At 43.9% G+C, this 15941-nt stretch overlaps 1 protein-coding gene across 1 annotated transcript; it reads left to right on the top strand.

Moving 5' to 3' along the window:
- The first annotated feature begins 206 nt into the window (after nucleotides 1-206).
- On the top strand, nucleotides 207-3975 carry LOC124671168 (uncharacterized protein At5g50100, chloroplastic-like). The gene is made up of 8 exons (XM_047207582.1): nucleotides 207-261; nucleotides 1121-1245; nucleotides 1956-2063; nucleotides 2568-2624; nucleotides 3137-3202; nucleotides 3420-3480; nucleotides 3615-3658; nucleotides 3745-3975. Exons 1-8 carry the CDS (start codon nucleotides 207-209, stop codon nucleotides 3778-3780), a joined length of 552 nt encoding a protein of 183 aa, XP_047063538.1. The 3' UTR covers nucleotides 3781-3975.
- The last annotated feature ends 11966 nt before the right edge of the window (nucleotides 3976-15941 follow it).

The following is a 15941-nucleotide window of genomic DNA, read 5'->3' as shown; positions in this document are numbered from 1 at the left end:
GAGGGAGCCACCGCCATCGCATTTTTCTTCAGTTTACCCTTGGCCTTGCTCGCCGCCGGAGCCTCCGCCGGATCGACTTCCTCAACCTCGGTGTCCTCCTCTTCGCCGCCACCACGACCCTGTGTGTCGTCAACCTGTGCTCGGCGTCGTCGCCACCAATGTAGTAGCCTGCGCCCGCCGGTGCGCCCGCCACGGAGCCTGCCGCAATGATGTCGTGCATGACTGAGTCGACCTGCATTCTGGCGAGCACTCTCCCGCCGGGTGGGTAGGACAAGCTTTCCCCCAGGCTTGAGCCGAACGACAGAGAACCCCGACGGAGGGCCGGTGAGTCCACGAAGATGATCTTGTCTAGCACGCCGCGCGTGGCGAAGCCCTCGTAGTCCGGCGACGGTGATGAGGACAACCTCGAGCGCGGCGTCAGTTGGTCATAGGGTTACTGGAACATGGCCGGAAAAGAAGGTGACAAGCCGGCGGCGAGCCCAAGCCCAAATTCCACCCGTGAGGATACTGGCCGACGTAGATCAGCGGGAGGCCGATCGACGCCCTGGCCAACGCGGCGTTCATGTCCATTACTGTCGCCGCTTCTTCCTCCGTCTCCGCCGCCTCGTCGGCCTGCCTGAGCTTGAGCTTCTGCCGATCCTTCCGGCCTTGGGTCCCTCCTCCTGTGGACGTCCCTCTCCCACTCGGCGTTGTTCATGTCATCCGGCTTCTCCTTCGGCTTCCGCGGCTTCGCTCGTGCGAGGTCCGATGAACTTTTTAGGCTTATGGTGTAGAGCTTGGGGTAAATGGCGGGGTCTGGGGGGAAAACGCCGTGGTCGGGGGATATGGCTGCAAGAAATGGAGGGAAATCCACCTTGTGTCACTGACAGCCCGGTCCCGCGCCCTTTTCGCCTCCATCTGGAGGTCGCAGACGCTCCCTGCCGGATGTAATTTACGCCCAATCCGATCAAAGTTGGGCTCCTGGGCGCCCAATCCGGCGAAAGCACTCTCCCGCGCCGCTTCGCTATACGGTGAGCGACCCAATCGATTTCGTGGCACCTGCAGGCTGCAGCAGTAGTGGTCGATTCGCATTTCCTAGGTCGGAACTAGCTCCAAATGCTAACATTGGATTGAAATTCAGCCTGGAGATGCCAAGTTCACTCGGACGTGAAGGCGTCCCCTGCAGCGGGGCCGAAGGATGGGGCAAATTCGTCCCAAACTTGGAGGATCCTCTACGATGGTGAATGCTCGCTTTGTATGCGTGAGGTGCGTTGCACAATCCTTGGTCGGTGAGACTTGTCATAGTATTAATCAGCAAATTGCATAATTAGAGTGCGCTAGAGCCTATGTAGCAGCTTTATAAGGACACACACACATTTGTTTGCAGACGATTCCTCGAGCATGTTCAACTTGTTCTATAAATGAGCTTATTTTGCCTTGCCTCATTTACAGAAACAATATTTCCTGCATCTATTTCATATTTATGTGCACAGCTCAAGTGTGTATCTAAAAACAATCTTAATGTAGTGATACATTTTTTTTCATGCGATTGTATGAACCCTTTTGCGGCTTAAATTATTTGACGCTCAATCAACTGCTGAGAATGGTTGGCATGTGGATGAACTTTCTATGAATTTGTTTTCATTACTACAACTTTACTGCTGCCATATTAGACTTCAACCATCTTGGTTTTAATTGGAATTTTCTATCAGCATAAAAACTTTGTCTGTGGGAAGCACTCGGTTTTAACTCCAACCTTAAGTTCGTAACACTTTACGAACCTTTCACACGGTTTAGACGTGCTAGAAAATCTATGTGCATCCCCATCTTACGAATAGTGGATTCATTGATTCGCAATCATTTAAACTTGAATTTATTTTCTTCACTAAATGTTTTGGTGAATAAAACCCTTTGGCCTGATTGTAGTCATCCTGCAACAGCTATATTTGCGTGTACTAACTCTAGTGTTTTGACAGGTAAACATGTTGAGGGAAAGGAACAAATCCTATGGAACTATAAATTTTGTTGACATCAGCTCGAAAGATTACTCCCCGGAGGACAGCCAGGGTCTCGATTATGAAACTGTGCGTATGACCTTTTAGTACATATTCTCATTTCGTTTATGGAGTTTCACACTCGATTATCTGGAAGGGATGAAATTGAACATTATGAAATTTATTAACTCAATATCCATCATTTGTTTGATTCCTTGGAGGCTAGTCATACAAAAGATACTTGGCAAAAGTAGCAAACTACTGATACACATATAGACCATCTTTAAAACAATTTTTGGGATGCATCAAGGCTCTAATGGATTACCTCATTTCGCTTAGCCCGGAGAAATGATTTTTTTACTATTATCCTGAAGAACATGATTTTGAACCTTCCATGGCTGCGCTTTGACTATTCACCCTTTGCCAACTAACTATGTTTGTAGTTTGTTGATGGTGCTTCATTAATTGTAGTTTCTTGCAACTGAACTCCAAGTTGATGTTATATTCCGTGGCCAAATCGCTAAATATCAAGGTGCTTCTAAACATTATACCTTCTTTATCTTTTTTATAAATAAACTGACTTCCTGTTTTCAGGCCATGGGGAGGATACATGCCATCGTTTCAGATGGAACTATCGTCACAGATGTTGAGGTATGACCGTGTGACATTCAGTCATTCTCGTACTGAAGTTTTAGTATTTCCTCCCCAGAATGCAGTTATTTATTGGTTATTAGAAGATACTAATTTGAAGATATTTGGGAGCTAATGAAAGGCATGAATTAGACATGACATTAAATAAGCTATTTTTTCACCACACGCATCCAATGGTAATGAGGAGAAGCTGAAGGAGAGATTAGTATGCACACATAGTAATGTTGTTTTTACTAATGACGTGCAAGTAGTAGTATACATGCTGATTCACATTGTTACAGTAATTTCTTTAACCTTATGATGGTGCCATATATGAAAGAAGTGTCTCAGAGTTAGTTTGACCCTACTAAATAACCAGTCCATACTAGTACAGGTTATCAAGCTGGCAAAGAGTGTAATACCAAAAAAAAAGTTCTTACAAACCTATGCACAATTCTGATATGGAGTACATTTTGTCAATGCAATGGGTAATTTTATGTTTTTGAAATTATTAACTGAAGTTATGGTTGCAGGCATTTAGAAGGCTTTACGAGGAAGTGGGACTTGGATGGGTTTATGCAGTTACTAAGTATGAACCTGTAAGTGCACATTTCCACATTGTAAATCCAAGGATCAGCTTGTTTCAGTCATTTGAGAGAGTTACTGTTCATCTGCACAGTTTCTACGGAATGGAACATTTGTATATCAAGCTGAAGGAAACTGTGGAATCAAATTGTTCTGGCGTGATTAACCTAAAATTTCAAATGCTTATTTTACTTGTAATCCCTTCATCGAGCTTACTCTGATATCCGGCAGGTGGCTACCATAGCAAATGCAGTATATGGTGTATGGGCTAAATACCGCATGGAAGTTACAGGTTTGGCCACTAAGAGTTTGTCATATAGTTCGCTTCAACAGTGTCATTGCTCCATCTACTTTTGTAGCAATATGCACCTGTAAATGAAGTATTAGTGGATGGGTTTGAATGATCTGCCCGTTTCTCCTTGACAGGCCGTCCTCCACTGGAGGAAGTTTTTGCAGCTCGGAGACAAGCGGTTAGTTAGCTCTATCTCTTCTTCCTGGAACTTCCAATTGCGACCATGAATTACTTGAGCTTACCGGCTGGTTTTTCCTTCTTCAGGGCCAATGTAAAGATGATAAATCATGCAAGATGTGAGCAGCAAATCGCCCATCTTCTCCACTCTACATATTCTTACTTCAGCACATGTTTAGATAGACACACATACATAGCTAGCCTTACGTCCAATTGATTCCGAGATTGATGATATGATGTTGTTCTGTGTTTGAGGGTAGTAAATAATTCCATGGTCACTACACTGATTCTATTGGAAAGACAAACAACTTTAAGCAAGTTTAGTTGTGTCCAGGATGTCTTTGGTTCTGCAGTGAGCTTGTTGGTTCCTTCATACCGGCGATCTTGTCCATGTCTGACCATCTATGTGGGAAAGTAAAGTTTGTATATTTGATAAATATTTAACTGTTTTACTGAACTAGATGAAAACAAACACCTGCAGAGTCTTGTATAATCTGAACTAAACATGGCAAATGAAACTGATGTAGAAGCACAAAGGGACAGACACTTGAACATGGAGTTGCGAAACCAAATCAAAACTCACAGACATGCATGCAGAGATTGTGGCCACTTGATAAAGTTCCTGGCGCTTAAGCAACAATTTGAACTTAAAATACAACTTCACTTCAAAGTTCAAACAAAAAACTCTAAATACAACGACGATCATGAATTCAGGTAGCATATACAGTAGGGTGACTAGCTATTTGATGTCTAGAGCAGTTTTCATCTTTCGAATAGCTCAGCAAGCATCTCCTTCAACACGTCGGGACTGCTGCTAATGAGGTTCTCCAGCTCCCGATTCGTCTTCATGAAGTACCAGTAACTTGGGGCTGAGAATGTAGAACCTAGCAGGATCATCTAGCTCTAGTTTGAGCCACAAGAAGAGAAGATCAGTAGTACCTTGATCTGAAGATGCAGTCATCTCTTTGAAGTATTGCTCACACCACTTGAGGATGGAGCAATTTGTGCTTGATTCTTCCCAGTGCCTTTTTAGTGCTAGCCTGATCGGTGGCTTAGTTTAAGTGAGAGAGTGTGAGAGAGAGCTAAGAGCAGTAGCCGTGTGTTCTCCACTCTTCTAGGGTCATTTGACCCCTTTATATATGTTTAGCACTATGCACTAGGGGAACCAGCACCGTTGGATCAAAATCGATGTCTCCGATCAAGACACCACATAAGGATAGGTGGCCATTTACTGTAGCGTTACTGTAGTGCCGCCCTACTGTAGCAACCCAAAAAGATCTGACCTAGGAGAGCAGCCTAGATCACCAAAATATCCAACATTCTCCCCCTTGATCGTAAGGCTGATCATTATAAGCTCATTTTTCAACAAAATAATGCACTAAGACGAAAAGATTATAATGGTCTGTTAGGTACCATTTGATCTAGTGACTATAGCACATTACTTCATATCAAAATGAAACTCTTTAATTTATGAGCTCCATAAACTTTATTCACATCATATATTAACTTAATTTACATAATTCTTTACATAAACATCATAAATATTACAGACTCATCTTTCGATAAAATGGTACACCAAGACAATAGGTTACAACAGTCAATTAAGTACTGCTAAACCAAGTGACTATGGTTCCCATTCGATCTCAAAATGAGCCCCTTTTGGGGAGATGGTGCCATAATAGTTCCAATTTCTCCAGGATTAAAAGCTTTCAACCAAACCCATGCCGGCAACATGCTCTCTGAATATGCTGGGTGGTAAGCCTTTTGTGAGCGGATCCGCTAACATGAATTTAGTACTAATGTACTTGATATCTATTGTTTGATCCTGGATTCTATCTTTCACAACAAGATACTTGATGTCAATAAATTTGCCAGCTGCACTTGACTTGTTGTTACTCGCATAGATCACTGCGGGTTGATTATCGCAGTATAGAGTGAGAGGCCTGGAAATGCTGTCAATCACTCTTAGTTCCGGGATAAAATTCTTCAACCATACCGCCTGCCCGGTAGCCTCATAACATGCTACAAATTCTGCCTGCATTGTCGACGATGCAGTGACAGTTTGCTTTGAGCTTTTCCATGATATAGCTCCTTTTGCAAGGGTAAAGATATAACCTGATGTGGATTTCTTAGTATCAACACACCCCGCAAAATCAGCATCTGAATAACCCACTACTTCGAGGTTATCAGATTTCTCATAAGTAAGCATGAGGCTTTTAGTACCTTGCAAATAACGCAAGACCTTTTTAGCAGCCTTCCAGTGATCCAGACCTGGATTGGACTGATATCTGCCAAGCATCCCGGTCACAAAAGCTAAATCAGGGCGAGTGCACACTTGTGCATACATAATGCTCCCAACAATTGAGGCATAAGGAATTGACTTCATCTACGCAGATTCATAATTATTTCTTGGGCACTGGAAAGTCCCAAATTTATCGCCCTTAACAATAGGAGCAGGCGAGGCTGAGCACTTATACATATTGTACTTTTTCAGTACCTTTTCAATATATGCTCTGAGATAGCCCCAAGATTCCTCTGGATCTATCCCGGTGAATTTCAATTCCTAAAACATAAGTTGCTTCACCGAGATCTTTCATATCGAACTTTGAAGACAGGAACCTCTTGGTCTCCATCAGCATATTTTTATCACTGCTGGCCAGGAGTATGTCATCAACATATAATATCAGGAAGATAAAATTACTCCCCCTTAACTTAATATAAACACAATTGTCCTTCTTATTTTCCTTAAAGCCAAATTTTTTTATGACTTGATCAAATTTTAGATACCACTCTCTTGATGCTTGTTTCAAACCATAGATGGATTTCTTCAGATGACATCCTAAATGTTCATTTTCTTTCACAACAAAACCTTCCGGTTGTGCCATGTATACATCTTCATGTAAGTCACCATTTAGAAATGCCGTTTTGACATCCATCTGTTGTAGCTCTAAATCATAATGAGCCACAAGTGCCATAATTATTCTGAATGAATCTTTGGAAGAGACGGGTGAAAAAGTTTCATTATAATCAATCCCTTCTCTTTGAGTGAATCCTTTTGCCACAAGCCTTGCTTTAAACCTTTCGATATCACCCTTGGAGTCACGTTTGGTCTTATAGACCCATTTGCATCCAACTGTCTTGGCTCCTTCAGGGATTTCTACTAAGTCCCATACATCATTAGTGCTCATGGACTTCATTTCATCTTTCATAGCATCAAGCCATTTAGACGAATATTCACTTTGCATAGCCTCCTTAAATGAGGTGGGATCATTATCTAGCACTGGCTCATTTGTATCCTCACTCATGTAGGTGAGATAATCATCAGGAATAGCAGGCTTTCTAGCTCGCTGTGACCTTCTAAGAGGCTCATTATTCGGCACATTAATAACAGTTTGAGACTGCTGATTATTTTCAACAAAAACATCATTAGATGTGATATCTGGGACAGTCACCGGTGTATCAGCAGGTGTTGTATTAGCAGCACGTTGCCTTCTTGAATACACTCGTAATTGCTGTCCTTGGTCCTTTTGTTGTCCAGTTTTGCGAGCACCATCAGCTACAGGAGCTGAAACTTGAGGTGCAGTCTCAGTATGTACTGGAAACACTGGCTCTTGGATTACAGGCATCGGGACATATTCCTGTTTTTCTTCCAAGACTATTTCTCTAGGAGTCATGCTCCCCCTCATCATATCACTTTCCAAGAACACAGCGTGTCTTGTTTCAACAAATTTCGTTGCCTGATTTGGACAATAAAATCGATATGCTTTAGATTTGTTAGGATAACCAATAAAATGGCAACTGACTGTCTTGGGGTCTAATTTTCCCATCACCGGATTAAAAATCCTTGCTTCAGCAGGACAGCCCCATACATGAAAATAATTCAGGGTTGGCTTTTTCTCAGTCCATAATTCATACGGTGTTTTGGGCACCGATTTACTGGGGACCCTGTTAAGAATATGTGCTGCTGTTTTAAGGGCTTCCATCCATAAATTCACCGGTAAAGTGGAGTGGCTTAACATACTCCGCACCATATCCATAAGTGTGCGGTTTCTCCTTTCAGCCACCCCGTTTTGCTGAGGTTCACCCGGTGCTGAGTACTGGGCGGCAATGCCATTTTCCTATAAGAATTTTGCAAATGGTCCAGGAATTTGACCATAAGTTGCATGTCTGCCGTAGTATTCACCACCACGATCAGATCTTACAACTTTAATTCTTTTATTACATTGATTTTCAACCTCAGCTTTGAAAATCTTGAACTTGTCTAATGCCTCTGATTTTTCTTTGATTTGATAAATATATCCATAACGGGAGAAATCATCAGTGAACGTTATGAATGAATTATAACCGTCCACCGATCTCACATTAAACTGACCACATATATCCGTATGAATTAATTCCAAAACTCCCGTGCTTCGGTTTGCACGTTTCTTAATTTTCTTGGCATATTTTCCTTTGATGCAGTCGATACAATGATCAACATCCGCATCCGAAAAATCAAGAGAAGGAAGAACTTGATCTTTAATGAGACGCTCAATCCTCCCCCTCGAAATATGGCCTAAACGATAGTGCCATAATTTCGAAGAAGTCTCATTATCATTACGTTTGCGTTTGGTACCGACATTTATATTTGAGGTAGAACCCACATTATTTATATCATCACAAAGGGAAATTACATAAAGTTTGTCGTGTCGACAGGCAAGGCCAACATTATTATTGTCATACATAATTATACACTGCTTATTCCCAAAGTGACACTCATAACTATCATCATCTAAACATGAGACGGAAACTAAATTCCGTTTCATCGAGGGTACATAGAGAACATTATTTAGCTGAAGCTTAAAACCGCCATGAAGTGTAAGAGTGAAGTCTCCAAGCGCCTCGGCATAAGCTTCAACACCATTAGCAACTCTAATTGTTCTTTCCCCTCTTTTTAGGGTCTTCCTCATATTGAATCCCTGCAACGAATTTGCAATATGAATTGTTGCACCTGAATCAATCCACCAAGTATTGGTGGCATAATTAACATAAAGGGATTCTTCAACAACAGTAATAGCGTCGGTACCTCTTTCTTTGAGCCATCTCTTGAAGCCAAAACAATCCTTTCGCCTATGCCCACCTTTTCCACAGAAGTGGCAAGCATTGGAATTATTTCCTTCAGCATTAGGCGCTTTTTCAGGCTTCTTTTGCTGTGAACCTTTTGAAGATTGGCCTTTTTCCTTGAACTTATAAGGCTTGGGCTTCACATACTCATTCACAAATTTTTTATACTTCTTCTTTTTTGAATGAGCAAACTGATTAACATGTTCAATTCTGTCAGCCTTAAGCCTTTCTTCTTCTTGCACACATCGCGCCATCATTTCATCAATCTCCCATTTAACATCCATCGCATTATAGTTGATCATAAATGGATCAAATTGGGGAGGCAAAGATGACATAATAAAATGGACGAGGAAACCATTAGAGATTTCCATCTCCATTGACTTTAGTTTGGCGGCCATGTTGCACTTTTTCATAATATGCTCTCGAAGACTTCCAGTGGGATCATATTTTTCATCAATTAGCCTTCTGATAAGACTTGTTGCATAAACTTTAGAAGAACCTTTAAATTGATGCTCAATTTTTGCAAAGTACCCTTTTGCCGTCTCACAGTCAGGAAGGGCTCCCCTCATACTCTGTGTAATGGAGCCCTTTATCATCATAAGGCACTTGCGATTAGAGTCATCCCACTTAGCCTTAATAATGTCATATTCCTTCTTGAGGGTTTCATAATTTTCATTATTTTCTTTAGGCACCTCAGGAGGATCATTAAGGAGAGCATAATCAATATTGAGTAAGGCCATCGTGATCTCAAGCTTCTCCTTCCACGTGACATAATTGTTACCATTTAGCTGTTCGATGCCATTTAGCATTCCAGTAATATTAGAGACATTAGTTGCTGCAAAAGAAAAATTTAAAATGCTTTAGTAAGCACCGTCATAATCATTATTAAATTTTATTGATCAAATTCAAAACAGCTTTGGCCGGAGATGAAAATGATCAACAAAATTTTGTGGACAAATATTCATCAATTAGCTTTGGCCAAATTGATTAATAAAAGCCACACATTAATAATCCTCATTCATTAATTTCTTTTACTGACCCGGTTCACATCAGCTTTGGCCAGAAATGAAACAGATCAATAAAAGAATTTTGCGGTTAAAATGCCCGTCAAGCAACTTTGGTCAGAATGACAAGGCATAAAACCACACTTTATTTGAGGATCCATAAACTTTATTTTTTTTTGCAGCGAAAGCATTATCACATAATAATTATAGTGATGAAAATCACCATAATTCATTAATCATAAACAAACTTAATAATAAATGTAATAACAACATGGAAATTAACTAGGCGTGGTAATTAAAAAAAAATGTGTGTCCTAAAATAAACATAATAAACATAATAAATTTATGCAGGAAAAAACAGCCTGAAAATAATTATTTCAGCCCCAATTTTTTTTTTATTGTTGCATAATAATTCTACTGAACTGGGCCGAAATTGGCCCAGCCCAGTATTTACTCCCCCTGATCCCCTCTTGGGCCACAGCCCATTTGCAACATGCCTGGACGACCTGAACCGTCGGATGCAATCCGACGGCCAGGAACGACCGCAGCTGGAACAAAACCAGCGCGTCGTCGCCCGGCTCCCTCGAAAACCCTAGCCCCATTTCTTTTCCTCCTCTCCTCTCCCGACGGCGATGACGGCGCGCAGCGCAACGGTGACGGCGACGAGCACCGCGCGACAGAGAGGAGGGCTTCGGCGTCGTCCAGTTCCTCTCGCCGGAGTTGCGTGCAGCTTTGGCCAGCGCGCAGCTCTGTCGAGCGGTTCCGGGCGGCGCCCTGCGCGAGGCGAACGAGCGCGTGCGGGCGTCCGCGCGACGGTGTCGACGGCCAGCGCAAGTCCGGCACCGCGGCGGCCTTCAACGGCGACGAGAGCGCGAGGAAGGAGCGCCGGGGTCCGGCGTGGTGGACGGCAGGTTCGCTCGGGTGTGTGCCCGAGCAGAACCGCCATCATAAAATGGTGGCACCGGCGCCGCCGTGGCCAGCGACGGCGACGACACCCATAAGGTAAGTTTCCACCGCCATGATTCTTAAATTAGGGTTAGGGTTCCGAAAATTTGGGGAATTTCATAATTTAGGGTTTCGGTAATTTGGGGATTTTGCTTTAGGGTTGATTACGGCATCAAATCAATCCGTCCCCACTTCAAAACGTACTTAACCGAAACCATGAGCATCAAAAACAGGGGAAAATTCAGAGGGATGCCTTAGCTAGGGTTTCGGATTTTGGGGAAAACATCAAGATTCATGCATAATTTGCTTCTTTCCCCATCAATTTGTTACATAAACCGAAACTCTTGATCCAAATTAGGGGTAAAACAGAGGAATTTATGTTCTAGGGTTTCTAGAAATTGGGGATTTTCAGTTGTTGCATCAGACCCCCTTTTACTTAGCTTGATAATTAAAAAACCCTTGAGCCTTAAAAGATTTGTTAGGGCCAGAAAAAAGATCAAGCCAGAATAGCTTGATATTTAACATTAACTTGATAAAACAAGCATGATCTTGAACATAAGAGAGCTCAAACTTAAGAGCTAGGTGCTCTGATACCATTGTAGAACCTAGCAGGATCATCTAGCTCTAGTTTGAGCCACAAGAAGAGAAGATCAGTGGTACCTTGATCTGAAGATGCAGTCATCTCTTTGAAGTATTGCTCACACCACTTGAGGATGGAGCAATTTGTGCTTGATTCTTCCCAGTGCCTTTTTAGTGCTAGCCTGATCGGTGGCTTAGTTTAAGTGAGAGAGTGTGAGAGAGAGCTAAGAGCAGTAGCCGTGTGTTCTCCATTCTTCTAGGGTCATTTGACCCCTTTATATATGTTTAGCGCTATGCACTAGGGGAACCAGCACCGTTGGATCAAAATCGATGTCTCCGATCAAGACACCACATAAGGATAGGTGGCCATTTACTGTAGCATTACTGTAGTGCCGCCCTACTGTAGCAACCCAAAAAGATCTGACCTAGGAGAGCAGCCTAGATCACCAAAATATCCAACAGAGATAACTTTATCGCAGCTAATGTGTTTCTCTAGGTCCGGATGCTTTTTCAGGTAGTAGCCGTAAACTGATATAACTTTGTCTGTGATAGATTCCTGCAACGCATCTCTGAGCCGAGGAAAGGGAACCTTCCAAAACTTTTGAGCCTGGTACATTTGATGAAATACTGAGTTGAATTTAGCCAGTGAAGAGGTATTCTTACGATGTTGGCCTGAACCATGTAAACCTTTTCTTGGTATGCCGAACAGCACAGGTCCGCAAGAAACATCGAGAGCTGTGTCCACGAAAACCTTTTTCTGTACGTGAGAGAGCGGGATGTCCCCAAGAAACATCGAGATAGCTATCCATGAACTTTTTACATTCAGGTGTTAGTCCCCAATGGCCTCCAGGCAATGGCTCAAACCGATTCGTTACTATAAATAGAAATTGTTGAGCAGGAACAGGTACCTGAGGCTTAGGTCTAAGCACAGATCTGATTTCCTCAAGAGAAGGTCCTTCAGATAATGCACATAATCATGTATCAGGCCACGAAGGTAGGCGGTATCATGGCTGTGTGCGGTGTTTCGCATCGAACCCTCTGCGTTAACCAGGTACCTGATGAAATCCACCATCAACCGAGTGCACTCGTGAACCTCGCCTCTTCCTCGCTGAATCGCGATAGCCCAGTTCGAGTCTTCATCCTCGATGAATGTCCTCGCCGCCTCCGTTGGGCTAGATATGGCTTCTCTTAGGCTGATCACTTCTCGAGACAACGAGCGACCTATCTCGTTGAGTATGGTTTGGGCTTCTCGAGAGATTAGCAGCGGCGTGAACCTGTATGATGCACTGGAGACCCAGACATACATATCTACTAGGGTTCCTATCATATCCGCCTCAAGAGCAGGGATAATGGCACCGACAAAGACAAGCATCTCGGCCATGCTTGCTTTGCCAAACCGTGCGACCGCCGGCATCTCGTCGACGGTGACGATCAGGACGAGCTCTACTATACTGACAGAAATTACGGTGAGAGCTCGGATACACCTCTCGATCAATTCTTGGTGCGACGCGGCCGACTTGTCTTGTAGGTCTGGTGGTAAGCCATGCTCCTCGTGCAGTTGGAGAACCCAGTGGACGTCGAGCTCCATGAACAAAGTCTCCAGACGAGCACGGCCGGTCCGGACCACCACCGAACGCGGTGACCATGCACTGGGCGTACCCGTCGCTGACCATTCGGCGAGCGATCTTCGTGAGCTCGTGGTCGTGGGCGCCGAAGTCTGCTATATATGGCGCCGGAGCGGGAGGAGCAGTTGGAGTTATTGGGCTGGTAAAAGTACGAATTCGAAGCACCTGATGCGGTCGAGTACGACGAATAGGTAGATGTAGATCCGGTACGAACGGGCTGTCTGTTGCACCGCCGTTGGACCACGCCGACGTTCCGGATCAAGTCGAGGTAGAAGTTGCGCGGCGGGGACTGATCAGGGTCTCGGTTGTCCCATTCTCCCAACTCCGGCATCGAAGCAAGCCGCCCCGCCATGCCGCGACCTTGTGGAGGATGGAGTGGACACAACAGTACTGGTTTGCCGGAAAGCTGCGATCTTGTGGTCTTGTGGATGAGCTGCTATCTTGTGGCTGGATGCAACATTTGTTTGCCGGAACCGCGTGACGACAACTTAAACGGTGCACGACCCGGGTGCCAGGTCAACACAGAGATCGACGTTTTCTAACATGCACTGAATATACCGCGCACGAAATATAGCGTGCCGTGCATAGTGTTGAATATAAGCAAATTATCATATAATTTCATTCAGATAAGAAGTAATATTCGCATGATCATAAAAACAGAAAGAAACTAAACATGCCAACTAATACAGTAGAGAAACATATCATATCTAAACAAGATATCACATGTTCTCCGATTGCTGGAATTGGAAACTCTAGCAAGATCTTAAAGAGAAAAGCCATGATCATATACGGTGCAACTAGAGAAGTAGCGTTCACTTTGATGTTGTCACCCATGTTCTTAAAGAGGTTGTTGACGTCCGGAAAAGAAGTCGTCGTCGGGAAAGGAGTCCTCGGACAATCTCGGGTTGTCAGTAGTCACGCTAGCACTACTAAGAAAAGGCCCGTAGGCCGCCGGCGTGCTAAATTTTGGGTATGCCGGTTCTATTTACCAACGGCGTACCACTTCCTCGATGCGCCGATGTTGCTCAAATACCGCCGACGTACCAAAAATTTGGTGCGCCGGGGGTAAGGATCACCCAGTTCCAGGCTAGGTCAGAGCCGTGCCCCCCACTTACCGCCAGCGCACCATTATAGTGGTACACTGGTGGTATATTTCTACCGCTGGCGTACCATTATAATGGTGCGCCGACCGTAAGTGGGGAACAAAATGCTCACCTCATCCCCCCACAGTGGATTGCCTTTTCAGTTCTGAAAGAAAGAATGATAGAAATTTCAAATTTTAAATCCTTTGAGATGTAGTTATGTTACGTCATTTAGTTGTTAGAAAAAATAACAAAAATGAATTTCGATATATTTTGCAAAATGACACCATGTTTCAGTAAAACGGCTCTGGATTTTGCATACAATGTTGAATAAAAAGTTTTTAAAAATGAAAAGCATATACAGAAAAAGCTACATCTGAATTCAATGGCTTATGGCCCTTTACCATTTTTTAGATTCCACAAAATCAAAAAAGAAATTAAAGTTTTCGGAGGTTTTAATTTCAATGCAAAGAAATGAAAACCTCACCCTCTTCTCCATCTATCCTTTCGCACTTTCTCCTCCTCCTTTTTCCCTTCTCCAACTTATCCCTCATCCTCTTACCCTTCTCCACCTTCTTTCCCTCCTTCCTCTTCCTCCTTTTCTCTACTTCTCTTCGTATTCTCTTTTCTCTTTTCCCTCCTCATTTTCCCCACCCGCAGGTTCTTCTCCGGCCTCCTCCTCCTCCTCCTCGTGCACCCGGCGGCCTCCTCCTCCTGCACCCGATGGACTCCTCCTCCGCCTACCACAGCATGTCCCGATGGCCCGTAGCAGCACGTCTCGATGGCCCGCAACAGCACGTCTCGAGGGCCTCCTCCTCTTGCACCCAAACATGTGGTTCATCTGTTCGTTGGCGACAGTGAAAGGACACGGATGTCGCCTAGAGGGGGGGTGAATAGGCGATTTAAAACTTTTACGAGATGGGCTTAACAAATGCGGAATAAAACTAGCGTTTACTTTGTCAAGCCCAAAGCCTATATACTATGGTTCACCTATGTGCACCAACAACTTATGCTAAGCAATACAAACAACTATGTGATAGCAAGATATATAACTTCAAGCACGATGGCTATCACAAAGTAAAGTGCATAAGTAAGGAGCTCGAGTATAGAGATAACCGAGGCACGCGGGAGACGACGATGTAGCCCGAAGTTCACACTCTTGCGAGTGCTACTCTCCGTTGGAGCGGTGTGGAGGACAAGTCACTCCAAATGCACGAGGGCCACCGTATTCTCCTCGAGAATTCCCACCAAGAGGGATGTCCTCGATCCACTATGTAACCTTAGGGAGGTTACTAAACCCGCACAAAGCTTGGGGCTATCTCCACAACTTAATTGGAAGCTCCCAATAAATTGCCACAAAGGCTTTGCCCTTGAAGATTCTCCACAACTTAATTGGAGTCCCCAAGAATACCACAAAGACCACTAAGAATTGCCACAAAGGCCTAGAATCCGTCTAGGGTTCCAAGAACCCAAGAGTAACAACCTTCTTGCTTTCACTTCCACGAATCACCGTGGAGAACTCAAACCTATGCACCAAATGCAATGGCAAGAACACCACAAAGATGCTCAAGTCCTTCTCTCTCAAATTCCAACAAAGCTACAAAAGCTATTGGGGGAATAAGAGAGGAAGAACAAAGAGGAGAACACAAAATCCTCCAAGATCAAGATCTAGTGGGTTCCCCTCACAAAGAGAGGGATTTGATTGGTGAAGATGTAGATCTAGATCTCCTCTCTCTTTTCCCTCAAGAATATGCAAGAATCATGGGAGGAATCAAGAACTAGGGCAAGCTTTGAAGGACAACAATGGAGGGGAGAGAGAGAGAGAGTGAACCAACCAGCCCAAGGAGGAAGAAGGGGTGCTTAAATACCCCTCCCATCGAAATATGACCGTTTGGGTAAGCTCAGGCCGGATTTTCCGGGCCGGATATTTGCAAAATATCCGGGCC

The sequence above is a fragment of the Lolium rigidum genome, chromosome 7 (genome assembly GCF_022539505.1).
Source record: "Lolium rigidum isolate FL_2022 chromosome 7, APGP_CSIRO_Lrig_0.1, whole genome shotgun sequence".
Taxonomy (NCBI): Eukaryota; Viridiplantae; Streptophyta; class Magnoliopsida; order Poales; family Poaceae; genus Lolium; species Lolium rigidum.
The sequence above is the reverse complement of the archived record's forward strand: the minus strand, read 5'-3'. Positions and strand labels throughout refer to the sequence as shown.

Coding starts and splice junctions, on each gene's coding strand:
- LOC124671168 (XM_047207582.1), top strand. CDS start 207: ATGATGTCGTGCATGACTGAGTCGACCTGCATTCTGGCGAGCACTCTC. Junction 3,481..3,614: donor ATACCGCATGGAAGTTACAG/GTTTGGCCACTA, acceptor TCTCCTTGACAG/GCCGTCCTCCACTGGAGGAA. Junction 3,659..3,744: donor TTGCAGCTCGGAGACAAGCG/GTTAGTTAGCTC, acceptor TTCCTTCTTCAG/GGCCAATGTAAAGATGATAA.